This window comes from Phascolarctos cinereus, unplaced genomic scaffold (genome assembly GCF_003287225.1).
Source record: "Phascolarctos cinereus isolate Bilbo 61053 unplaced genomic scaffold, phaCin_HiC Scaffold_4;HRSCAF=312, whole genome shotgun sequence".
Lineage (NCBI taxonomy): Eukaryota > Metazoa > Chordata > Mammalia > Diprotodontia > Phascolarctidae > Phascolarctos > Phascolarctos cinereus.
In genome coordinates this window covers 228,919,403-228,946,764 of record NW_027555847.1, presented here as the reverse complement: position 1 = coordinate 228,946,764, position 27,362 = coordinate 228,919,403, and the positions used below count along the sequence as shown (strand labels likewise).

The 27,362-nt window shown below is 46.7% G+C and overlaps 1 protein-coding gene across 3 annotated transcripts; it reads left to right on the top strand.

Moving 5' to 3' along the window:
• The first annotated feature begins 3,614 nt into the window (after positions 1 to 3,614).
• STX1B (syntaxin 1B) lies at positions 3,615 to 27,362 on the top strand. 3 transcript variants are annotated; one of them, XM_021008507.2, is made up of 10 exons: positions 3,615 to 3,922; positions 12,906 to 12,980; positions 13,465 to 13,564; positions 15,736 to 15,810; positions 18,841 to 18,914; positions 19,803 to 19,911; positions 20,216 to 20,289; positions 20,745 to 20,882; positions 20,990 to 21,100; positions 26,925 to 27,362. In XM_021008507.2, exons 1-10 carry the CDS (start codon positions 3,893 to 3,895, stop codon positions 27,228 to 27,230), a joined length of 1,092 nt encoding a protein of 363 aa, XP_020864166.1. In that variant the 5' UTR covers positions 3,615 to 3,892; the 3' UTR covers positions 27,231 to 27,362. The 3 variants fall into 3 exon arrangements, with proteins under 3 accessions (XP_020864166.1, XP_078009080.1, XP_020864167.1); XM_078152954.1 differs by having other exon boundaries at positions 26,756 to 27,018; XM_021008508.2 differs by lacking the exon at positions 26,925 to 27,362 and adding an exon at positions 22,227 to 23,040.

Genomic DNA, 27,362 nt, shown 5'->3' with positions numbered 1-27,362 from the left:
GATCATTCTGCAGAAAACTAGATTATCATCCCACACCCTCCCACTGTCAAGCCCATTTAAGTGAAGGGCAATGACCAGTTCAAATACTCACTATGTGGGACCAGAGTTATTTAAGGGATAATATGACTCAAAGTATGAAATCCCTAGTTCTAGAGCTTCCATCTCATATCTAGATTCTCCTCTCTCTGTTCACTAACCTCTATGTTCATAGGACTCAGACACTGAATATACTGTAATCAATAAGGGAAAATGGAAAGAAAACATTAAGTGCTTCTGTATAGAGCTATCTATCTTCATGTATTTGTTAAAACCTCCTTACTTATCCTTCTAGTTCTTCAAGCATGGCTAGGGAAATTCTTGAAACTCATGTACCCTTAGATCATGGAAAGGGCAAGAAATGTGCCTCCTAGACCCCAGCTCTAGATCACAGACTACACCAAAGGTAATTAAAGGAGAGGAAATCAGTTTTTCCCCTCTAGCTCATCAGCCTAGCAGGAACTGTACCTGCCAGACCTGGGACTTGAAATTGATCTGTATTGTTTTTGCACCACTGCTCTCCAGAAGTCTTGGCTGGTCACTTGAGCACCTATCCATAGCCAACAGTAGCTGGGAGCCTAGCCATCCCCATCACCTAACAGTAGTCATACAATCTTAGTCAGACGGCAAGGACAGTCATGAGAACCTCTCTGTCATCCTCTTTGTCTCTGAATCATCATCATCACCTTGGGCCCAGAGTGATATAATAACTCAAATAGATTATATTTCAAATGAGCAGAACTGCAATTCCTATAGTCAAAAAGCCAAGTCAACATTCACTAAGTGCCTTCTATTTGCCAGGCACTCTGAGAAGGGAGAGTTCATGCTGATCTAGAGTGGGAAGGGAAGGGTTCTTGGAAAAGCAAAGATGGACTTTAAAGGATGGATAGAATTTAGCTGGGCAGAGAGGAATGGAGGTGTGGCTTTACAGGAATGAGCCTGGAATGACAATGAGAAGGAGACAATGGGGAGACTTCTCTGATTGTTCTTCAGTCATTTACAGTCATGTCTGATTCTGTGACCCTATTTGGGGTTTTCTTGGCAAAGACACTGGAATGGCTTGCTGTTTCCTTCTCCAGCTCATTTTACAGATGAGGAAACTGAGGCAAACAGGTTTAAGTGACTTGTCCAGGGTTCCCACAGCTAGTAAGCATCTGAGTCTGGATTTGAACTCAGGAAGATGTCTTCCTGATTCTAGGCTAGGCACTCTATCTACTCTGCCACCTGTGAGCAGAGGGAGACAATATAAGTCTGGAAAGAGAGATAGAGTCCAGATTATAGAGGATTTTGAATGCTAAACCAAGGAGTTTAGACTTTAACCTATAGACAGAGTTACAAGTTTTTAAGTAGTAGAATGATTTGGTCAGATCTATTCCTCAGGAAGATTTCCCTAGCAATGCATGCATGATGAGAATAGAATGCAGCAGAGAGACCAGTAGGGAGATTCTCATTGCAGTACAGGAGAGAGGTTTTGAGGGCCTGGACTCATGCAATGCTCTGAATTAGAAAATCATTGGGGAGGTAAGATTGACATCATTTTGTGCCAACTGGGTATAGGGGATGAAGGAGAAAGAAGAATAAGGAATGACAGGGATGCTAATGATAATATCAGCTACAAATGAATGGTGACCCTTGACATGAATGTTCTATTCTAGAACCCCTCCTTGGTCCTTCAGGCTCTGACTTTACTATTCCTTCTCAAAGTGTAAGAGTACCTCTCAGTACACAGGTACCCAAACTCTCCTCCCCTTCACCCTCTGCACTAAACAACCTGCAAAATCGTTTTCCCAATGTAAAAAGGGTAAAACTTGGGGTTGTGCTGTGGGCCTCTCCACACCCACTACCACCTGCCCCCAGTCCCTTCTCTCTGGGACTACCTCCCATTTAAACATTTGTCTATATCTTGTATGTTGGAAGTCATTTATATGTTGTCTTCTCTGTTACAACATGAACTCCTGGAGGTCAGAGATCCATTTTTTTCCCCTTTTCTTTGTATCCATAGTGCTTCTCCCAGTGCTTGGCACGTGGTAAATGCTTAATAAAGGTTTAATGATGATGATAACGATGGTAGTTGTAGAAAGGGAATGGGAAGTGTCATGCCCACTGTGTAAGCCCTACCTAGGGATTTTTGCTACTAGGACAAAGACCACAAAGGAGCCAGGGACAAGCAGTAAATTGGGGGTGGGCAGAATAGGTAATGCAGGGGAAGAATTCACCCTATACCACCATTTGGTTAGCTTCTTTATTTAAAACTGATTTTTATCACTGGGATAGTGACTGGATTTATGGTTTCACTGGCACAGAGAATTTCCAAGTGAGGAAATTCCCTCTCTCAAAGAAGGTTGGCACCTTTTCTACAACTTCTAGTCTCAGAGAGTTGCCTAGGGTACTGAAAAGTAAGGGACTACTCAGGGTCACACAGCCAGTATTTGTCAGAGGCTAGACTCCAACCTGGGTCTTCCTGGCTCAGAGGCCAGCTCTCTATCCACTGCACCACACTGCCTCTATTTTTGTTAACCAATTGTTAACCAGTCAATTCTAGCTACTGAAGTATGTATGTGTCCTCTAAACACAGCATTCTCTAAATTTGGACTTTGGAGCAAAACCCCAGTTACCCATTCCTCCTGTTGCTCTGGGTGTCTTTACAGAGCTGGACCCATCCAGATTTGTGTATGTGCCAGAATGTCTTTTCATCTGAGTCAAGGTGTGAGGGTGTGTCTGTCTCGTTGTTCCTCTGTTGGTTTTTATCTACCATTTTAAAAATAAAAACTGTGTTCATGGAGTCATGTCTATATCATCTTTCAATGTGTTGCTGGGAGGTCTTTAGCAATGATGGGGGCTTTGTGAATTAAAGCTTATTGGGCAACCAATGCAGCAAATAGAGATGTATGGGGCGGGGGTAGAGGTTGTTGGGGTGGGGTAGGGCAGTATGAGTCTGCCGGTGTCTAGGCTCCAGGATGCACCAGGGACTCTGCAGTCTAGAACTGGCTCTTCTATGTCTGGTATCACAATGAAAATATTTATATTATTTTTATTTTTCAAAGTTTGCACACACACACACACACACACACACAGAAACACAAGGGCATGTATACACACACGGTGGTAGTGAAACACACAGATACACTGGCAAAACAAACAAAACCCAAACCATGAACTGATACAAAAAAAACCACATCGACACACTACCCTCCCTGCTACCCTACCCTTCGTTTTTCCTATCTGCCCCTTCCAAATCCTTTTTAATCAACCTTCTTTTCTGTGTCTTTGTCTCTGTCTGAACTCCTGTGTCTGTTTCTGTCTCTGTGTCTCTGCATCTCTGTCTCTCTTTGTCTCTGTGTCTAGCTCTTTGCTTCTGTCTCTCTGTGCGTGCCTGTTCTGACCTTCCCTTGTCTCCATCACAACGAATCTTTCCAACCACCCCTTCCCCTCCCTCTATTTCATCCCTCTCTACCCTCCCCTCCCTTCCCTTTTTCTCCCCTTCCCCCGGACTACATCCCCCAGGCGCCCCCAGACCCTGCGCTGCGCATGCCTCCTGCTCCCCCCACCTCGTTCTTCCCCCTCCCTCCCCTCCACCTTCCCCCCTCCCCCGCGCCTCCTCTCCCGCATCCCTCCATCCCTCTGCCGCAGCCGCATCGCCACCGCAGCCCTGGTACAGCCAAGCCCGGCCCAGGCCCCTGATCCTATCCCTGTTCCGGCCAGGCTCGGTCTCCTACCCCCTCCCCTGGGGAACCCAGGTGGCTCAGGTACCCCTCTAGTCTCCAGGTTCCGGGGAACCCCTGCGCCCCCGGCCCGTGGCCCCTCACAGCTTAGGCAGGAGGGAGAGACAAGGAAGAGGAGGAGGAGCCGCCGCAAGATGAAGGATCGGACCCAGGAGCTGCGGAGTGTGAGTTGGGGGGGAGGGAGGAGGTGGGGTGAGAGAGAATTAGGGGGCAGCAAGCACCCCGTTATTTGGGGAGGGGGCATGGAGAAGGCATTGAGATGAGGGGCGGAGAATTCTATGAGAGGTGGCTTAATGGGATGGATATACAGGTTATCTCAGGGAGATTCCAGTATTTCCAGAGTGTACCCCCATATTCTAAGGGGATTGGGAAAGCCTGGGAAGGATTAGGAGACTGAGATGAGAAGAGGAATTTGGGGAGGTAGACTGGGGCCTCATACTCTGTATTTCCAAGAGAGTCTCTAGTATATGGCAGGGGATGGGACATGTTTAGGAGAGAATGGGGAAGAAGGGCCCCCTGGAGATGGGAGGTGAAGGGGTCTGGGGCCCAAAGACATATGATGACATTTGGGAGAATGAGAGAGACTGTAAGGACTAGAATAGACTTTAATGGTAGCTGTGTAACAAACTGATGTGCCCCAGTGTCTTCAGTGGGAATCTTAATATGGGGGGGGGGATGAAGAACACTGAACAGCTTAAGAGGAAACCCTGGGTAACTGAGGAAGAGGAATGTGGGGAAAGGGGCTTGTGTAAGTATTTCCCCCCACCTTTTCTCTGAATGGGGGTTCCTGAGATTTGAAGAAACTGAGAGAGCTTGGAAAGGCCTAGAGGGAGCAGATGTGGATAGACAGCAACTGTAATTGTTAAGACACCCCAATATTGGATTGGGCTTGGGACCAAATATGAGATGTGGGAGAAAGGGGAGTTGGCGGAGGATGGCTCAGGGGAACAAGGCACCGTGATAGTTTGTGTGGGATGGGAAAGCGCCTTGGAGTGACAAGAAGGTACTGGGTATGCTGATTGGGGAACGTGATGGGAAGTGGTTTGGGGCAGCAAAAGTCCCCTATGTCTGGGGGAAGGTGAGAGGCATGAAGATGATAGAGATAGGAAATTCTGGACCCTAAGGCGCAGTAGGAGGCTTGGGGGAAGGATAAGTTTGAGGGTCACACGTTTTGTAAAGGAGATGTTGCTATTTTGGAAGGAGAATTGAGAAGCCCAGGAGAGTCTGGGATGTGGGAATTTGAAGAGGAGGGAGGGGTCCACAGGCCCATGAGGAAGGACTCCAGTAATTAGGAACATTGAGATGAGGACTGAAAGAAACACTGAGACTTGGAAGCATTTGGATAGAAATGAAGATATTTGGTTCGAAGGGGTGGCTGATAATTCAAAGCCTTATGTAAAATTAGGATGCTGTCAGAGAAGGGGGCGGAAGAGGTTGATGGCCGAGGGTAATGAGAAGGGGCATTGATACTTAGTCCTTGACATTTTAGAGACAGCAAGAGAAAAGGAATGTTAAAGACAGTGGTTTAGGAAACTGAGTCGCCTAGTGGAGAGGGAACTGGGACACTTTAGACAGAAGGAAGGAGCTGAGGGTTGGGAGATGTCATTTGGAAGGATAGGGCTCCCCAGATTTTAGGAAGCAGGGATATCAAGGAAAGGGAGACAGGTTATGTGGCTTGGGATAAACTGAATTTGTGGGATTGTGGTATAAAAGGAAAGAATGAGAATCTAGGGGGTCCTTGAATATTTTCTGAAAGGGTTTTTCTAGGGGGAGGTGAAAGGGGAGGAAACTTCATATCTGAGTGGGCCAAGGAGATACTAGTTGGGATGTGAGGAATTGTGGAGGTAGCAGAATTGTCACCCAAATGTTGGAAGGAGGGGCTGGAAGAGCTGGGGAGTTCTTGGGAGGAGCGACTAGGGGCTGGCACAGTCATTCTGGGAGATCAGAACTTGATGGACCTGTTGGTCAATCAATGACCATTTATACTGGGAGGGGAAGGGGGAGGGGGAGGATAGTAAAAGCCTCCATTGGTTTAGGAAGAGTTGGAGGAGTTAAATTCTAGTAAAGAGAAGAGGAAAGCTGGGAGGGGAGAGAGAGGAATGGGGGAGACTGAGTGGAGATTGTCGTGGCTGTCATATTTTTGGGGTGAAATTCAAAGGGTATTAGAGGAGACAGATACATTGAAAGGGACTGGGGAGGGAGATACTAGGAAGAACTGGAAAGCTTTGGAGTATAGGGGGGTAGTCCAGAGAAATGAGAAAGAGGTGTCCCCTCTAGGTTTTGGAGGGGACTGGGAAACAGCAGGAGGGGGACATTATTGGGCTGAGGTAGTCATTAATTGGTGACCTAAGTCTGTTGAGTGAAGCCTTAGATTTGGGGAAAGGAAAGGACTGGAAAAGGGAAAGGAAGAGGGCTGGTAGGGGAACCTAGAGAAGGAAAATGATGGAGCCTGTGGGGAAAGGGGAAAGAGGGAGCCGAAGGAATGGTTGGAGTCAGGAGGCTGTAAGAAGTGGAAGTCAGGAGCAGCTGGGCACACCAGAAGGGGCGATGGATGCCTGAAACTGGGGAGGACAGATGGAGGGAAAAGGAGGTAAGGCCTCGAGGGTGAAGGCAGAAAAGAACACGGGGTCAGGAGGGAACAGGAGCTGGATTGAGAGACTGGGGAGAAATAGAGAGGCCAGAAAACATGGCAGCAGAGAGTCTGGGAAAGCAGGAGACTGTAGGAAGAGTTAGGAGAGTGAATAAGCTCAAGGACAAGAGACAGAAAACTGCCTTAGGATGGGAAAAAGAGAAAGGGACTGGAGCAGGAGTTCCTGACCTGGGGCTGTAGATAGATTTCAGTTGGTCTGCGATAGTGGATGGGGAAAAATCTGTATTTGTATCTATATATCTTTTTTTCCCCACTAACCTCTAAGCTGAAATTGAGCCTCCTTCATGTAAGCAATAAGCCACAGTAGTATTAGGTTCACCAGACTACCAGAGAGGTCCATGATTCCCCCTCCCCACAAAAAGTTAAGAACCCCTGTTAGAGTTGGGGTTAGAAAAGGAGATCAGAGACAGAGGTGAAGTAATGACTTGGAGACATGGAGGGATAAAGAACAGATGGAAGAAGGAGTGAATAAGAAATAATACATACTTGAAGGAAAGAAATATTTAGTGTCAGAACTTGGGGTATAAACGAGGAGATAGTGAGAGGCACCCTGAGTGGGAAAAGAATTGGGCTGGGAGGAAGCCAGCCCTGGGGTAAAGGAAAAGGGATGGGGAAGAATGAAGAGGGGGTAAGGGGTGAGATTGGAACATTTAAAGAGTAAGCGAGGAAGGGGGTAAAGAAAAGGGGGACCTAGTTCTGTGGAGTGGAAGGGGAAAGGAATTGGAGAAGAGTTCAAGTCATGGGAGGAAAAGAGATGTAGGAAAGGGGCCAGGAGAGAAAGGGAAAAGAGAGAGGGAGGGAATGGAGACTGGATCAGAATGGGGGAGCTGGAAGGACAGAAGCCATTATAACAACTACTCTTGACCCCATTAGAACTCAGATTTGGTCATAACTGCCCCAAAGGGAGCTAATATTCCCCCAGGAGACAGAGAGGGAGAGAGGGAGAAAGAAAGAGAGAGAGAGAGAGAGAGAGAGAGAGAGAGAATGTGTGCGTACATGTGCACGCAGGCTTGCGTGTTTCCCATTTGATCTCTCACCCAGTTTGCTTATGTGTCTCTTTGTTTGGGTTTCGATCTCAATGTCTCTCTGTTTTGGTTGTCATCTCTATATGTCTCTCCATCACCATCTGCTTCCCCGTCTTTTGCTCATGTGTACTGGCTTTCTCTGACTCTGTTCCTTTCACTAACTCTCTCACTTAGGTTTGTCTCCACCTTCTCTCTGTTTTCTTCATTTTTTCCTTTCTTTTTCTCCCTTTCTCTCTCTTTTCTGCATCTGTCTTTTTATTTTTCCTCTTTCCATCTTGTATTTTTCTGTGTCTCTCCTTTTCTCTCTCTATCTCCCTTCTCCAGACTCTCCCTTCTAGTCTCCCTCATCATCTGTGGGTCTCTGATTCCCAAGGAGTTTGGCTTTATGGGGCCCTAAAAGGGCTGGACCTATCAGGCAGGAGGCAAGACAGGATTTGGATGGCCTCCTCCCTGCTTGCATTTCCCTGAGTGAGCCAGTGCCTGAGTAACAGCTCTTAGGCCGGCTGGAGGCCCAAGCTTTGTACCCTCCTGCAGGCTTACAATCTGGAGCCAGCTGGAGGCAGCAGCACAAGATCTGGTGTGCTGGAGCTATAAGGCAGGGAAACACTGGGTTGGAGGTTCTGGGAAGGAGGCTTGGGGAAAAGATGAGAGAGGGTAGCTCTGGAAGGGAGGCATCATATAAGCAGCTGGGATTCTCTCACATAGCCTGTGTTCAGGGCCCCCCTCTGCAGGTTACACAGCCTCAATCTTTCCATAGAAGATTTTGGAAGTTGTGGGGGTTGGGGAGGAATGGAAAACAACAGACGTTTTCCATTTTCATTTAAAATCTCACCTGCCTGCAACATGCTTTCTTTTGCTCTGGGTCTAATTCCTCTGAGATTGAGAAGCTATATTCACTGTTCTTGGAATCATAGAACCACAGAAGGTTGCAACTTAAAAGGGACCTTTTAAGACATTGTAGAGCACCATAATATAAGGGACCTTAGAGGTCAGTGCAGAGGGTCAAAACTTTTTTGGGTTATGGATCCCTTTGACAGTCTGGTGAAGCCTGTGGACCTCTTCTTGGAATAATGTTTGTAAAAGCACAAAATAAACTACATATGACTATAGAGGAAACCAATTATGTTGAAATACAGTTAACAAAATGTTAAAAAAAAAAAACAAGATCCAAACCCTCCCTCCCTTTTTTTTTAAGTAAAGGAAACTGAGGCCTATAGAGAGAGAGATTTGGTCAAGGATACATAAGGAGTCAATAGCAAAATTAGGACTAAAACCTAGGGGAATCTAGTTCCCGAGGTAGTGATTTGAGGTTGGGCAAAGACTCTAAGTCTGATGGATAGCAGTGACCAACCTTGAGGTTGGCCCCCAAATGTCCATATGACTAAGAGGAAACTAGCAGGATGGACTCCTTCTATGAGTGAACCAGAGAGGAGAAAAAGGAGCTGACCCAAGTGGAGAGAGATCACTTACCTGTAGAAACAGCCTGTTGGTGAAAAGTAGCATGATTTTCAGACCCTAGGAGAAGACAGGCATGCTGTGAGGGCCAATAGAAAGATCACTGGTCAGAGAGTCAGGAGGCCTGGATTTCAGTCTTGCCTCTGATTTGAGCCAGTCACTTCAGGTGCCTCAACCCCAATTTCCTCATCTTTTAAATTAGGGTAATAGACCCACATCCCTGCCTCCCTCACAGATCAAATTGTGAAGGAATTCATTGGAGACACAGCTGAAGGGACACGAGCTAGGCCTCAAGAAGAAATTTCTAAGGCCATCAGAGGATAGAGGGAAGGAGGCTGGGGATGGGAAAGCTCTCAGGCTTTTTGGCCCAGAGGTGGAGGGATCCAGTGACTTGTGAAAGGAGGATAGAATTGAGAATTTAAGCAAAAGTCTCCAAAAGGAGTAGCCTCTTCAGGGAGAGTTTTTCAGTTCAACAGTTTTTTATGCAGTACCTGGTTTTCACCTGAATCACTACCACCCACCCTTTGGAGGGCAGAAAAGAGCCTTTTGTTGAGGCCTTTGGGAGCCCAGGGCTGAGGTCCATCTTCAGGGGGGCAGAGAAGGGGAGGTAGGCATGTCCTCCAGCCACTAGTGCTAAGGAAGGTAGCCGTGAGGAAGGAGGAGGAAGAGGAAGAAGACTGACAGGGGAAGCTGGAGGAGATGGGAGATGGGAAGAGAGGGCTGAGAAGAGACAGACACAGGAATTGAGATTGAGGCCAGAGGCCTCAGGAAGGTAGCAACTAGAGAAGGAAGGAAAAAAACAGAACAGAAACAGAAAGGGAATATGTGTATATTGAGTTCATCTGTGTGTATCCGTGTGTGTGTGTGTGTGTGTGTGTGTGTGTGTGTGTGTGTGTGTGTGTTCTGTGCTGTGTCTTATTGTGTGGGTACCTGTCCATGGTAGATATGTTGAGGTATACTTTGGTGCAAATTTCCCTTTTATGTATGTGTGTGACCATGTACCATAGAGAGGTGTCTCTCCCTGGTATACACTTACCCTATGCTCCTGAATCTGTCTATACTCCCATACATATGTTCCTGGGGGATTCTGAGTGTGTCTTAATATGAGAAGATTCAATAAACAACAATAAATTTCCACTTCAAGAAAACCTATATAATAAATGCCACACATTTTTTTCAAAGCTACCCAGCTTTGCTTCCTTATAGGTTTTCTTTTGTTCTTTGCTGTGCACTTTTTACTTTATTTTTTTGCCTTCCTCCTCCTATCCCCGCTTTAAAGAAGGCTACAGTTAAACTCAGATATATATATATATATATATATATATATATATATATACTTAGATACCCATAAACATATACATATACACTCATACACATATATATATAAGACCGTACTATGCATATTTCCACCTGTCATCTGTTTTCTCTGAAAGTGGATAGCATCTTCCTTCATAAGTCCAAGTCTTTCCATGTTTTTCTAAATCAAGCAGCTCATCATTTCCTATACCACAGCAATATTCCAACACAATCATATCCTATCTGAGAGATTGTTTATGAAAATTTTTTCCCCAAGTTTTCTGCATTCCTTCTATTCTTGTTTATACTAATTTTATTTATATAAGAAATTTTCAATTTAAAATAATCAAAATTATCCGCTTTACACTTTAACAGTGCTCTCACCATATAATAAAATTTAAAGTCTGATACTGTTAAATCCCCTTCCTTTACATCTTTTTTCCTTGGTTTCTTTGAAATTCCTAACTTCTTCCAAATGAACTTTGTTATTATTTTTTCTAACTCAATGAGATAATTTTTTAGTAATTTAATTTGGATGGCATTGAATAAGTAGATTAGTTAGGTAAAATTGTCATTTTTTTTGTTGTATTGGCTTTACCTACCCATGAACAATAAATATTCCTCCAATTATTTAGATCTGACTTTATTTGTATAAAAAGTGCTTTATGTTTATGTTCATATAGGTCCTGTGTCTGTTTTGGTGGGTACATACATATATTCTTGGGTGTATCTGTGTGTCCATGTTATGTATTAGTGAATCTTCATATGCTCCCTTACACAAGAATCTTTGGATTTCTTTGTGTCTGTGACTATCTGTTTTGATGATTGTGTCTGGTAGGATCTGTGTGTATGTATGGATATATGTTGCTTTCTCTGTGAAGGAGCACTGAGTGTTTCTGTCTTTATGTCAGTGGGGTCTGTGTAGAAATGAAAGCTTGAGATCCCCAAATACTTACCATCCCCAGAAGGGACAGAGATGAGACCACACAAAGAAGGTTGCACAGCAGCCTCCCCAGGGCATGGGTGATACAGGAGCAAGTCAACTGAAATCTCTGTCTTCTAGGGTTCTGTCTAGTCTACATCTTCTACGCTTTATCTTGGGATTCCACTTGAAAACTGTATTTGGGCTGCATCTGAGGTTAAGTGATGTCTGAGGACTTTCTTTGTTTGTTTTCTGAGGCTCTGTGGTTTTTACTTAGACACCAAGGCCTTATCTAAACTCTGAGACTTTATCTAGGTTCTGTTTTGGTTCTGTCTGGGTTCTATTCTGTCTGAGTGCTGTCTAGATTCTGCCCAGGTTCTGTTTAAGTTCTGTCTGGTTTCTGTCTAGGCTGTCTGGGCTCTGCTAAAGTTGTCTAGACCCTGTCTAGGTTCCATCTGAGACCTTACCTGGGTTCTGTTTGGGTACTGTCTAGGCTTTGTTTAAGCGCCATCTGAGACTGTCTGGGTTCTGTCTTGGGTTTGTCTTTGCACCCATTTGGGCCTCCACCTAGGCTGCTGGGATCTCTGTCTAGGCTCTCTCTGTGTTCCCAGGTTCAAATCTGAGGCTCTGTCTGGGCAAAATTTGTATGCTCGGCTCTGCCTAGGTTTCATCTTGGGCCACATCATAGTTTGGGCTCTGTTGGAATCACTTTCTAGGTGTCTTTTTGAGGCTTAGCCTGGGATCTGTCTTGGGATCTGGGTTTCTACCTGGATTCCTGTAGGACCACTAGCTTGGGTTGGTCTGGGGCTCTTTATGGATGCCAGACACTGAGATAGACATGCTCAGTGTGGCAGACACTAGATTTGACCTGAAGGACCTTCTTTGCCAGGACCAAAGGAAGGTTGGGAGTCCATCCCTCCTTCTGCTCTTCTGTTCTATCCCAGCCTTTTCTCGAACTGAGGGATGTGAGCAGACCTAGGTACACTGAGACTTAGGGGGATAGAAGCAGGCTGTAGAACAGGTGGGAGGGATGTGTGTGTCTATCAATGTGTGTGTGTGTGTGTGTGTGTGTGTGTGTGTGTATGGGACTTTGTGTGTTGGTGCATGTCTGTGTGTATCAGTGTGTGGGTGGATGACAGCAGTTCGTGTATCAGTGTGCAGGTGTGTCTGTGTCAGGGTGAATGTGTGAGTGTGTGCCTCTTTGTGCCTGTGGGTATTGGGGGTGGGGGGCTGAACAGTGCCACAAGAAAATCCAAGCAATAGAAAGTAAGTGGGTGTCAAGTTAGGGGAATGAAAGGCAGAGAACTGTGTGGAATGGAGTTGGGGTGGGGGGAGGAGGAGGGAAAGAGCATTCTGAGGCCTGCACAGGATGTCAGGGCTGAAAAATTGTGTGAGGTCTCAGCCTTCTCCTGTTCTCTCCTGTCCCAGCTCCCCAGCTATGGCCCTGACTATGTCTGGCTCCCCATAGGCAGGCAGCTGGGCTGTGACCTTGCAAAGGGGACACAGCCAACTGAGGGAGGAGCAAGAGGGACTTGAGGAGTGGGGGACCTTAAGGGGAGAGGCTGAGGCTAAGCCAAGCCAAAGTGGGTGAGAAGAACCAGGGTGGGGTGCGGACAAGTCACCTCCCCCTACCCATACCCAGTCCTTGAATTTCATGGCAGGGGAACAAAGAAGCAGGATTCTGTCTCTTCTTCTTGGTGCCAGAGCTGGACGGGCTTGGATGAGCGGGACTCAGGTGGAGGGTAGTGGCTTTGACCTTGACAGGACAGAGATGCACACGACCTACCTTTGCTTTCCAGGCGAAAGACAGTGATGATGAAGAGGAGGTGGTACATGTGGACCGAGATCATTTCATGGATGAGTTCTTTGAACAGGTAAAAATTTCATAGGAAGCTCCAGTCCCTGTCCTGGAAGGCATCTCAGCTCCCACTTCCTTCCCCAACCCCAAATCCCAAATCTCCAGGCTTCCTCTCCCTCTGGGCCTCATCTACTCACCAAACTTCCTTGAGCATGTTTTTTTCCGTACTAGAACTATGATTTCATGGGTGTCAGGAGCTCTCTATAAAGAACTCCCCAAACCCATGCAGACTGATTCATTGGTAGTATGGGGTTAGTGATGACAAAAACCCAAGGAGGGAGAGGTCACGAATGAGAGCTAACCTCCGAATCAGAAAGACCTGAGTTCAAGTCCCCCATATCCTGGCTGTGTGACTCTCTAGGCAATGCTCTAAAACTATAATTTGCCAAGAAATAGTCAGTCTGCATTGGAAGGGTCTAGGGGTTCTGGCACCTCTGGGCCCTTCTACCTGTTATCCTGAGTCTCTCCACCCTTCCCATGCATCTGTCCAAACTCTACAGGTAGAAGAGATCCGAGGCTGTATTGAGAAGCTATCTGAGGATGTGGAGCAGGTGAAGAAACAGCACAGTGCCATCTTGGCTGCCCCCAATCCCGATGAAAGTGAGTGAGGGGAGTACCAAGGAACTTGGACCTCAAGCCAGGACAGGGGGAGGGGGAAAAGGTCATCTGGACCTCCATTGGCTCATTGTCATAATCAGTTACCAAATCCTATGTATTCTACTTCCACAGTATCTCTGGTATCTATCCCTTGCTCTCTATTGTCACTCCTGACACTTTCTCGTACAGGCCCTAACCTGTACCTGTAACCTACCTGGAATATTACAATAGGCATCCCATTGGGTCTTCCCACCTCTCCTTCCTCCCCAAACTCATCTATCTTTGCTTCTAGAATACTCATTCTTACACATAGATCTAGTCATGCCTCTCTTCTAATAAAAAAAAAATTAACTAATTCCCTATTTATTTCCTCCGAGTTCAAACTCTTCTGCTTAGCATTCAAGGCCCTCCATAACTAATGCTAACACACCTTTCCAGCTTTATTTCTTATTATGCCTCCTCACAGCCTTTAGGTAGACTGTACTCTATCTCCTAAACATGCACTAAGCTTTTCTACCTCAGTGCTTTTCTTTAGGGTTCCCTCTGCCTACATGTTCTCTCCTTTCCTTTTCCCTTTTTGAATTTCTGAACTGTAGGCCCAGTTCAGAAAGCCCTGTCCCTCCCCAATCCCATTGTTGATAGTGACCTTCCCCTTGGACCCCCATAGCACTTTGTTTTACATATCCATAAAACATTTACAAGTAATGTCATGTGCAATATATAGCTAACTGTATTTGTCTCTTATCCTCTTGCTAGATTGAAAGATCCACAAAGGCAGGTGCCGTGTCTTACCCTCTGCCCCCAGCTACTCTAGACAAGACATAGTTCACTTACATGCCTTTTTTTCTCCACCTCTTGCCTCAGTTCTCTCCCGGGTTTCCTCATCCCTAAAATAAAAAGTGGATGATAGTGAGAGGTCACATTTCTCAAGCACTTTCTGGTTTACAAGATGCTTTTCTCATCTCAGCACTCAGGTTGAAAATGTCAGTTGGGGATATGTGCAAAATGGAGCAGGGCTTACAGATCTCATCTCCATTTTACAGAGGGGGAAACTGAGACCCAGAGAAAGGAGGGTCACCTGGCTAGTAAATTATCTAAGCTGAGACTTGAACTTTTTCTTGAACGTGGAACCAGAGATCAAGCCATCAATGAACTGAGGTTCACACAAGTAAAGTAACTTATTCAAAGTAGCAACTGGCAAAGCTGAGATTCAAACCTGCAGCCTCTGAGTCTAAATTCAGTCCTTTTTTCTTTTCAGTACACTGGCCCCTCAGGTATTCGGACAAGTCCAATGTTCTCTCTACTACATCATGGTCACTCTCTGATGATGTAATTTGCCTGCTCTATCCCCTCCATCTACACAGTCTTGGGGTTGTCAGAACAAGGCCTTCATGACTGACTTCCTGTCTCATCATCATCCTACCACTTCACCCCCCAGAAAAGCTCTACAGGTTTTCACCCACTTGTGGAGGACAAGAGTATAAATCTAGTGTTCCCACATTCCCCGTGATTAGTTGAAGGAAGTGGGGATGTTTTAGCCTGCAGAGGAGAAGCTGCCTTCATGTAGTTTGGCTGCTATCACAAGGAACAGTAATTAAACTTGTTCTTCTGGGCCTCAGAGAGCAGAACCAGGAGCAATGCTAAAAACTCAAACTGATAAAGATTTACAAAGTACTTTCCTCACAATAACGTGAGAGGAAGGCAGTATTATTTCCATTTTACAGAGGAAGAAACCAAGATTCAGGGAGGTTAAATTATTTCTCCCAGGATCACACACATGGCTATTAAATGGCAGAGCCATGACTCAAACCCATATCTCTTGACCCTAAGTATAAAACCATGGTGCCTCGCAAAGATGTAGATTTCTGCTCCATGTTAGGAAGTTTCCCCCTGTAAATTAGAGATAACCAAGAATATAATGGGCTATCCTGGAAAGTAGTAAATTCTTCATCATTAGTTCTCCATCAGTGGAAGCTACATGATCGTTTGTCAGGGGCTTTACACACACACACACACACTCAGAGAGAGAGAGAGAGAGAGAGAGAGAGAGAGAGAGAGAGAGAGAGAGAGAGAGAGAGAGAGAGAGAGAGATATTAGTCAATTATGGTTTGACCAGATGAACTCTGAGACCCTTTTGGATTCAAACTTGACCTTTTCCCTCTTTTCCCTCTCAGAGACCAAACAGGAGCTGGAAGACCTGACTGCAGACATTAAGAAGACGGCCAACAAGGTTCGATCCAAGTTGAAAGGTGAGGAACATAACCCTAAGACCTTGGGCTCTCACTGATTAGTCTATGAGGGAAAATGCTATCCCTCCACCAAGATAAAAAAAAAAAACAAAACATCATCTCCTACATAGATTTACAGGTAAATCTCATATGTTTATCCAGACTCCCAAACAATAGAAACTCAAACCCTGTCACTGACTACTGAGAAACAAACAGGTGATAGGGAAGTAAGCTCTCCCCTCCCCGCTAAAAAAGAATAGAGATTCCATCTGCAATGGCTACCAGTAGCAGGTGTTGTCATGACAGGTGTGTCTCCTATATGACTGGCACCAATTAAAAAAAAAGGCATCCATTTCTCCAGAATCCTCAGGGAATGAACTTCGAGCCCTGGGTAGTATGAGCTCAGCCTTATCTCCATTCAGCAAATGCTTGTGAAAGTCTTTGGCTGAGTACTGATTCAGCACATCTCTGTGATATAGTGGAAACAACTCAGGGCTGGAAGTCATGAGACCTGCGTTCTGAGTTCTAATCCTGGTCTGTGTTACCATGTGACCTTGGAGAAGTCATTTCCCTTCTCTGGGCCTCAGTGTTCCCATCTATAAAATGAAGAGGTTGGTCCTGGATGTTCTTTAAGCTCTTTTCCAACATTCTGTACTTCCTTATTCTAAGATTCCATCCAGTTCTGATACTCTTGTATTCTATGTTCCAAGTTCCCTTCCAGTTAGGACATTCTGTGTTCTAAGGTGGCTTCAAGCTCTGATTTTAGAGATTATCTATTGTTGGGGTTCCCAGCCTATGACCACTGATCGTAATGGAGGGCCATGGAGTAATTATTGTAATTACTTTGCAAAGTATTTGCAAAATTATTGCAGAATCCACACATTCTTGTATGCTCTTGTTTAGTCATTGATAATGTCCATTTCTTCAGCTTCTGGATACTAGTAGTACAATAAAATATATTAGGCAGCGAGGTGGTGCAGTGGATAGAGCCCTGGACCTGGAGTCTGGAAGACCTGAGTTCAAATTTGACCTCTGACACTTGCTAATTGTGTGATCCCAGGCAATTCACTTAACCTCTGTCTGCCTCAATTTCCTCATTTATAAAATGGGGGCAATAATAGCACCTATTTCCCAGGGTTATAATGAGGATAAATTGAGATAATATTTGTGAAGTGCTTTGCAAATCTTTAAATGCTATGTAAATGCTGGCTATTATTATTATTACATGAGTTCATATATGTGAAATGCTTTGCAAACCTTAAAGCACTATATGAATTCTAGCTATTATCATCATTATTGGAAAATCATGTGAAATGTTTTGATGTTAAAAAGAGATCCTTATACTTGAAAAGGAAACTATTATAGGCACTGGAGACAGAGGATCTGGGTTCAAATCTCACTTCTGACACTTAGTACCTGTGTGATCTTGGACAAGTTACTTCACTTCATCTGTAAAATGAGGGGATGGGCTTGATGACCTCTGAGTTCAGCATCTGTGACCCTATTGAAATAGTCCATTCACAAGATCCTAGATATAGACTGGGAAGGATATGCGAAGTCATTAGTCCCATCTCCTCATTTTATGACTGAGGAAACTGAGGCTCAAAAGAAGGGAAATAACTTCCCCAAGGCCACCACAATAAGAGAGGCCAGAACTGACCTCTTGCTCAAGGTCTCAGGGGTAAGGAAATAGCAAACTCAGGATTTGAATCCGGGTCCCCTGACTCCAAACTCAGTGCTCTTTCCACCCTGCCACCAAAGCTGCACACACTCATTTTATTTATAAAGTTTTATTGATGCTTTTTGTTTTTTTAACACCAAAGTCATTCCCTGTTTAATCCCACCCCATCCCCACCCCCTCCTCTCAACCACCAGAGAACTCTCCTGAACAAAGAAAAAGCATTTAGGCAAAACTGACTAACACAGGGACCTCATCTGAGAGCATGGGCAACATTCCAAACCCGGTATGTAAATCTGACACTCAGTTTGTCAAATCACTCCATTTTACAGAGCAGGAAACTGAGGTCCAGACTGACTTGCCCAGGGTCACCAGTAAGTCAAAGCTAGAGGATGAGTGCATGTTCTGACTCTAAGTCAAGTTTCCTTCCCCTACAATATGGAGCCTACTGAGCAATGTGACTTCCTCCGGTCATCTTAAATCTGCCATTTACTGGCAGGCCACTAGTTAATAATCTCTGTCTTATAGTCCAAGCTCCATGCATAGATGGGGCAGCCAATGTTCTTTAGACACAGCCCTTAGGCCTTAAAATGGCCCACAAGATTCCTACATTTCCAGTCTTCTACACTTTACTCCCCCGCAATGCAGTCTATGATCCTGTCACACTGGCCTACATGAGACTTCCTCTTACATGAAACTCCATCTCTTGGCTCTGTGCATTTTACACTGGCTGTGTACCCTATTATACCTGAAAAGCTCTCAGTCATCACCTCTACCTTTAGCTTCCTTCAAATTCCAGAGGCCTTTCCTGGTCTCTTCCCTCCCTCCCCCTAGTACTTTCCCCTGGGATATTTCCATTTATCAATTTTATATCTGTACATTTATCTCTATCCATACGTAGTTACTTACATGACTTCTCCCCCCTCCCCCATTAGAATATAAGCTCCTTGGGGGCAGGGTTTTTGTGGAGTTTGGGTTTTTTGGGGGGTTTTTTGCCTTTCTTTGTGTTATCAGCATTTGGCACATTGCCCATCGTATAGTAAGCACTTAATAAATGCTTATTAATGTATACATCATTAAGGGAAGATTGAATTACATTTGACAGAGTTTTAGGCTCAAAATATATTTTATCACATTCCCAATTCTTCAAAGATTGGGAATCAGTGCATGGCTATTCTCAGTTATGGAAGATGACTATTACCCAAGATATGCTTCCTCATGCATTCCAGATAAATTGAAGCTTGTTACAGGAAGCTATGATTAGTTTGGGAAGGAGTGTCATAGGAAGTCTTGTGGGTCACCCCTCCCTGCCTGCTGGTCTCCCCTTTGCCCTGCCCCACACTCTTCACTCTGCTTACCTGCTCTCCCGGCAGCGATCGAACAAAGTATTGAGCAGGAGGAAGGACTCAACCGCTCTTCGGCTGACCTTCGTATCAGAAAGACTCAGGTAGGAGGGAACGACCCCTCCCCAGGAATGCTCCCCAACCATCCTTCACCCCAAGCAGTAGCACAATCTCATGGAGTCATCCCTGGCCTGCCCAGATTGGTCTTCACATCTTGATCATCTGACTTGTCAGAAGTCTGCCCAGCCCTGAGCTCTGGAGGGGCACAGTCAAAAACCATAGCCCTTTTCTTGTGGATGGTGCCCATATCCAAACTAGGGGGTGCAAGGTAGAGGTGGGGAGGGGGAAATGGGACTTAATCAACTCCCCAAACCTGGCCTTCTCTCTCTCTCTCTCTCTCTCTCTCTCTCTCTCTCTCTCTCTCTCTCTCTCTCTCTCTCCTCTCTATTTTTTATTCTCTTTGCCCACCTTTTCCCCACCCATCAACCACTTCCCCAATGTCACTTAATCTTTGTCTCTTAATCTCTGGCTTGTCTTATCTTTATCTCTTTCCATCCTTCTCTCCCTTCCCTATCTTACCTCTGCTTCTCCTTTCATCCTCATTATCTCTTTCTATCTTCACGTTCCTATCTCTCTCCCACTTCCTCCATCATCTTTCTCCTTTATCTTATCTTCTCTGCCTACCTTTCCCTGCCTTTCTCTTCTCTTCTCTCCTCTCTTTCTCTTCTTTCCCTACCCTTCTCTTTCTTATCCCTTTCTTTTCCTCTTCCTTTTCCTCCTCCTCCTCATTCCTCTCCTTCTCCTTCTCTCTGCCTCTTTCTCTCTCCCTTCCCCTCCTGTGTCTCTGTCTCTCTATCTCTCTGTCTCTGTCTCCCTCTCTCTGTCTCTGTCTGTCTCTGTCTCTGTCTCTCTCTTTCCCTTACCTTGCCTCCTCTCATCCTTTTTTCTCTTGGCCTTACCTGGGGGTCTATTCCTCCCCCCATCCCCTGAAGCACTCCACACTGTCCCGGAAGTTCGTGGAGGTGATGACTGAATATAACGCAACGCAGTCCAAGTACCGAGACCGATGCAAGGACCGGATTCAGCGACAACTCGAGATCAGTGCGTACTTGGCCCTCCCATCCCTGCCCACCCAACCTTCCCCAAATTCTGACTTGCTCCTGGGCTGTGCTTGAGGCTCACAGACCCTGGGACCAATCTAGGACCTACAGTTCCAGGAGGCGAATGGGGTGGGGAGAGAGGTCTAAACTGAGGTTGAGCCCACCTCTTTTAGGCCTACACTAAAGACAGGCTTGGGGGTTCCTCTAGGCCCAGACCTTTCCCTGGATATCCATCCTGTCTTCTCTTCAACTGGCCCCCTCCCTGGGCTATTCCCAACTTCTACAGCATCCCTTTCTCTCTGCAGCTGGAAGGACCACAACCAATGAGGAACTGGAAGACATGCTAGAGAGTGGAAAGCTGGCCATCTTCACGGATGATGTGAGGGAGGGACCAGAGTGGTGGGTGGGGGCAGCCTCAGCATTCTGTGATTATCCTTCAACTTAGCACAGAACTATTTTGGCTCATTTGTCCATGTCCAGAAACAGTTCCTAGGGACTCTCCCTCCTCTTGGGTTCTTTATTATTATTTTTTTTCTCATCCAAACCCTATCTTTCTGTCTTGACATCATTTTGTCTCCTTCCCTCTCCATATCTTCCTCTTTCTGTCTTGCCCATCTCTCTCTCTTACACAGTAATCAATCAATCAGTCCACAAGCATTTATTAAGTACCTACTGCATGCCATATGTGGGTCCCTTAATTATTGGGATGGGTCCTTGATAGTGTCTATGGGAGCTGGGGGCATAAAGGAGTTCATTTCACAATGAAGGGGAGAGATCCAATATGTCTGCTGCTGAGGCCCATTCTTCATTCCCATCCCCACCCCAACCCCCCAGATCAAGATGGACTCACAGATGACCAAGCAGGCTCTGAATGAGATTGAGACAAGGCACAATGAGATCATCAAACTGGAGACCAGCATCCGGGAGCTGCATGACATGTTTGTAGACATGGCCATGCTTGTGGAAAGCCAGGTAGAGTTGTGGGACTCCAGCCTGCTAGCCTTTGTCCCTGCAGACCTTTCCCCTGTTACTTTTGGCGCTGGACCACTTGGAGCCATCTGGGGCCCTTATTTCTGCAGGGGGAGATGATTGACCGAATTGAGTATAACGTGGAACACTCTGTGGACTACGTGGAGCGGGCTGTGTCCGACACCAAGAAAGCCGTGAAATATCAGAGCAAGGCCCGGAGGGTGAGAGGGTTTGGGCTGGAGCTGGGCCAGGATTGGGTGGAAGGGAAAGAAGTTGGGGACTGGGAGGCAGAAGGCTGGGGTTTAGGGCGAGAAGTATGAGGTAAGTGGTGAAGTAGGGGTGGAAGGACCTAATCTCCTGCTCTGACCTCTTCCTTCTTTCTGTTTGTCTTTCTCTCCTGCCCTCTTCCTGTGTCTACATCCCCTTTCTCTCTTCACATTCCCAATTCACCTCATCCTCTTTGGCTGTGCCTATCACCTGCTGCCATCTTTGTTTCTCCTATTTCACCTTCTTTTTTCTCTTCTTCTCTTTCTCCTCTCTTTCCTCCTCCAACTTATCTTTTTTCCTCTACCTCCTCCTTCCTTCTCTCTCCCCCCCTCTCTATCTCTGTCATTCCCTCCTTCTCTCTCTCTGTCTCTCTCTCTGTCTCTCACGCTGTCTGTCTCTCTCTCTCTCCTCTTTTTCTCCTCTCTATTCCTGTCTCCATCCTCTTCCTCTCTTACCTCTCCCTTCATCTTCTCTTTTTCTTTCTCCTCTTTCTAACCTCTTCCCTTCTTTTCTCTTCTGCCTTTCTTTTCTCTCACCTTTTTCCTTTTTTACCTCCCTCTTTCATCTTTTTTACTTCTTCCTGTTCTTCTCTCTTATCTTCTCCTTTCTCTTACTGCCTTCATTATTTCCTTTTCCCCTCACCTCAAACTCCTGTCTTTCCCCTTCTTCCTGTTCATTTTCTCCTTTTTTCTTCCTCTAATCCCTTTACTGCCTCTCCCCTTCTCTTCTCTTTCCTTTATCTTCCCTCCTCTCTTTCTACTTTTCTTCTTCTCCCTTTTCCCTCCTCTCCTTGTTTCTTCTCTTACTTCTCTTCTCTTTCCTCCTCTCTTCCTCTTTCCTTTTTTCTTTCTTCCTCTCCTCCCCCCTTTACCTCCTCTTTCCTCCACTTTACCATATCTTTCCTCCTTTCTTCCTCTCCTCCCCTTTCCTTTCTTTCTTCCTTTCCTTCTCCCTTCCTGTCCCTTCGTTCTCCCCTCCTTTTCCTTACTCTTTTTCTCTTCTCCACTATCCTTCCTCTTCTTCCTTTCCTCCTCTCCTTCCTCCCTCTCTCTGTTTCCCTCTACTTTCTCCCACCTGCAGAAGAAAATCATGATCATCATCTGCTGTGTGGTGCTGGGGGTGGTGCTTGCGTCGTCCATTGGGGGGGACGCTGGGCTTGTAGACCTGTCCCCTCACTTTCCCCTCATCTTCTCAAGACCCTCTCACCAGAATGGGAGCAATACCCCTCCCCTCATCCATCCATCCATCCCCCGGCTTCCCCTAGCCCGCCCCCCTTCTTCCACTCCAGTCTCAGCCCCTAAGATTGGATACAGGCAGTCCCCTCCCCCCTCCCACCCATAATGTGGACCTGAGCAATCCCCTCCCCACCCTACCATGACCCTAAAGTGGGACTCCCGTGTCCCATGCCCCCTCTCCGCATGTAGATTACAGCAGGCATGAGCCCTCACCACCTGCCTCTCCCCACACAGGCCTAGCACCATGGGGGCCCACGTGCTGGCGATGTGTAGGGTGGGCACATGTGTGCTCGGGTGTGCGTGCACGCTGGATCCCCCCCCACTCCCTTCCCCCATTGCCCTGTCCCACGTGTCTGCCTGTGGCCTGAGCTGTTGTATACATTGTGGCCGAGTGTGTCCCTTCATCAGTCCCCACTGTGTGCATCCAATCCAGATTGTAGGGGCTCTGATAGTGGGAGAAGGTGCGGGTATATATGTGGATCTGTATGCATACTAACCGACGCGGCGCTGACCAAGTTTGTCTGAGGGACAGCTTCCACATCCACACACACATGCACGCACACACGCTGGTCTGTATGCTCATAAATTGTAGATGACTTTCTGTGATGTGAATATCCACCCTCACCCAGTCTATTCACCCAAGATGTATATAGATCATAGGTCAGGGCGTGTGTGTGCTTGGATACACACATGGAGGTGTAAATAATGTGACTTGGTATGTATATAGAGATATGCTCATTTCTTCCTAGCCATGTGTAGGCAGCCATGTGTACACATACACCTTCTTGCTCTGTTTATCCACACAGTATGTAGATACCTTTTGTGTTTGCTATATTGCCAGTCTTTGTTTAAGCCGTATGGAAATTCACACACACACACACACACACACACACACACACACACACACACGCAAATATTCCTCTCTACTAGATGTATATAAATTACCTTTGCATGTGTGTGCGCACGTATGTGTGTGCATACTCCCACACACAGTTACCTCCAGGAGGTGTGTGTGGAGTATGGTTGTATGTTACCCCCAGGCAGAGCCCACCATACTGTGTATATAACATCTGTTTGTGTGGGCACAGAGATATATATTTCTATGACATATCTATACATATTTGCGTGTGTGTATGTGTGTACATGTGACTACATGGTGTGTATATAACCTGTTACGTATTACATACACACATATATTTATCAGCACAGCTGTGTATCCTGTATGGGTTTGTGTGCATCTGTGTTTATCTGAGATCATTTCCCGCCCTCCTCCTCCCCCTCCAGTCTGTACAAGTTCTCGTGGAGATGCAGGCACAGACACAGAGTCACTCAAATATTGTGCAACCAGGCATTTTGCCACAAGATTGTGGATCCTTCATATACACACAACCAGATTGCTATCTGCACCGTTTCTGCCTCTAGCCTTCATGTTGGTGCATACGAGGCCCTGACACCCCAAAGCTGGCAGGGGCCTCACCTGGGTGGCCACATAACACATACACACGTGCTCACATATGCATGTACACAAATGTGCACACACATGCCTCATTTGTCCGAGAGAACCTGGGGGAAATGATGGGTGTGCATTTGACATACCTCCTGGAGCCTGACAGAATGCAGGGGGTTAGGCAGCCAAAGGCCTGGAAGCAGGATTTCTTTCTGTCCCGGAGGCCCAGTTTCTCCCATGCCCTCTGCTTTAGTCTTCTAGGCCCAATACCCGTCTTTCTCCCAACTGTGTGATCCTGTTACTGCTGGCTCCCGTACTTATTCCTTCTCTGCCTCAGTAACATGGGCCTTGGCTGCCAGCCATAGCAGAACTCAACATGCCCTGAGATGCACCCAGCCTACGCTCGAGCTCCATAGTTAGTTTTTGAGACATGAAACTATTAATTAGTTACTTTATTTTGCTATGTATTTGTCTCAGTTGCATCAGGACTACCACATTTCCTTGTGTATCAACTGCCTTTGTTCTAAGGCCATGTCTGGAGCATAAAATGGTTCATACAAGGGTTGGGCATTCCTCTTCTCCCCCTACCCCCCTGCTCCCTGAATGAAGCAGGGGCTGGCCAGGAAGTACAGCTGCTGTATGGGTAGACTCTTCATCCTTGTGGTGCAGCTAGGGCAGTGTGGGGGTGAGGAGGAAGGTCTCCCATGCCTTCACTCAGGGCCTTGTTTAGGTTGGCATAGCCTGGGAGCTCATGAGAGTTCAGCCTTGCTCTCCACACCTAGGGGCCCCATATTCCTCTCTCTGGTTGGAGAGAGCCAGGCTGGACCTCCCTTATGGTAGCAATAAATAATTCTCCAGCCAGAAAAGACATGCCCTCTCAGGGATGGGCAGCTCTGTGTATGTGTGTATGTAGTATGTGCATGTGTGTTAATGTCTTTGTTTCATGTATATCTCAGTACACACACACATACGCACACAAATACACACATACACACAAGCAACAGTTTCCAGGGGCCTCCTTTGGGCCACTGGTTGAATTATGTACCAGACATAGATGATGTTGGAATGCCTTCTCCCAGGCTGTAGGTATCATCTCCATGTTCAGATATGTGTCTGTTTCATTTGCACACCTACCAACATGGTTGGATATATGCCAATATGCACACACACAACCCTTGGATCACCAATGTCATCACATTGACATAATTCCTCCATCTCCCTCCTTCTCTACTCCATCTCTTAAGCATACGTATATGCTCCTGCACATACCAGCCTTCATGAGTCTGTCCTCAGGGTGTGGCTAATTAGGGATTTTTAGGCCTAGCTGATCCCATATGGAACATACACTAGAGGTGAAGTTGACATGTAAGTGAACTTCCCACATTCTACAACCTCTTTCTCGTGTGTATGTGCATCACACACCCCCTTGGTCAGATCAGGTGTGTTCTTATATGTAGGTAATGGCTGTGGTTGCTGTGCCTGTTTCAGAGTGGTTGCCTACAAGAAAGTTATTTCTCCTGCCCTGGCCAGTAGAGGCCTCTCTGTTTCCAGGAAAAGGCAAGCCAGCTTCTCAGAACAGAAAGTATTTACTATCTAAGTATTTGCTCAGAACAGAAAGTTTTTGCTATCCTTTCCTCCCATTCCTGTCTCTTTCTAATCTCTTTGGCTGAGGCCTTTGTGGAAACCTAATAACCAAAACTCTTTTCTGGTGGGGAGCCACTCAGCCCTCACATCCTTCACCCTTCCAGACTTAGACTGTTTCCCACAGCCCTTCTGCTCTACCATCACCCATCCTCAGGTCCCCTCAGCCCCTGCTGAAGTCCTCAAACCAGGAAGCCCAGACCAGCCTAGGATAAAGGCCAATAATGCAAAAACAGACAGACTACTCCCCACCCATCTGCACAGACACACATACATTAACACATATAAAAAGGAATCTTGGTGTAGTGGAAAGAATCCTGGAATGAGCATTCAGGAAACCTAGGTCCTAGTCTTTGTTCTGCCTCTCAGTGTACATGACTTTGGCCGTGTCTCTTTCCTTGTCCTTCTCTGGGCTTCAGCTTCCTTCTTTAAAAATGACAGTGATAGACTAGATGATCTAAGGTCTTTTCAAATTCTGACATTCTGTGATTTTTACACATACACATATGTAAACACACACATATTTTCTTGCCCACTCTGTGTTCAGAGACAGCTCCCACAGGGTGCCAATTCTACATCACTTCACCCTGTGCTGTCTACATGGTAGATATGCCCACATGCCCATCCTGTGTTTGACAATTGTCCCCATTTCTGTTTCTTCCCCCTTCTCCCCCCCCATCTAACCTCTGAGAATCCCATCAGAACTCCTTTCACTGTTTGGGTCTTCCTGTGTTCTGGGATGTTATGCCCCAGTGATCCCACTACCTCCCCCAGCAAATCTTGTCTCCTTCACCCTGGGGTTTCTGTCCTTGGTTCCCGGGGGTGAGTGATAGAGACACATCCAGGAGTCATCAGAGGCATGTGTTCATACACGCTATGCTGCTTGTGCCTGTGTGTGTTCAGATGTCTTGTCTGGGTGCAGATGTGTTTGCATGTACATGGAAAGGTGTGCACAGCTGTCCACACAAAAGAATACCCCCAGGGTATGTGGGCATCAGCTGTATCTCCCTAAGTCGAAAGCCCTCCATGGATCCTGTCCACATGTATCCACGAGTTCAGGCTGGCCTGGGGGTGGGATGGAGGGGGTAGCCAGGGGCACCTCTCCCCTTCCCTTCCACCCCCCCCCCCGTTCTGCCTCTCACTAAGCACACTGTGTGTACATCCCATGTGCCCGTGGGTCTCTACACACGCTCCCAGCGCGCTCCAAGCGTGTACACTATGTGTCTATGCATTACCCCATCCTTCCCCATCCAGCTCTCCCCTCTGCCTCCCCAACCCTCCTCCAGCCTGACCCGCATCGAAGGACACGATGGATGGACGGCCCCAGGCTCTCCCCAGCACTCCCCTCTCCGCTGTGCAGCCGTGTGTGTTGGCGTGTCGCGTGATGTAGCCGTGTTTGCTGACATGAGCCCTTGCCCTCCCCCCCCCGCCTCCGTTTCTCCCATTGGTTTCTAGAGTTCCTCGCATCCTCCGTCCATCCCCACCTCCCCACCCTCCCTTGCCCCCGCAGAGCGAGGACAGGGTGCCTGGGACGCCGGGGGTTGGGACCAGGACATCTGGATCCTAAGGAGAGGGATACGGCAAGGGAGAGGACCGAGGACGGGAAAGCCTGCCCGGATCCTGGGCCGATTCTGGTCTCGACTCTTCGTCTCTCTCCACTGGTCCCCAAGGCTCCTCCCTGTCTCCCCCTTCCCGCCCCAGGACGTCCTCACCATTGGTGCCCAAGAAGCAAACGGAAAAAAAAAAAAAAGGAAACTATGACCCGGACCCCACCCCACAGCCTTGCATGTCCCGTCCCGAGACCTTCCCACCCTGGGCCGGGCCGGGCCCCCACGGGAAAAATAGCAAACGTCCAGCCAGCGGGTCAGCCGTGTGCTGCCTCTCCTTCCCCTC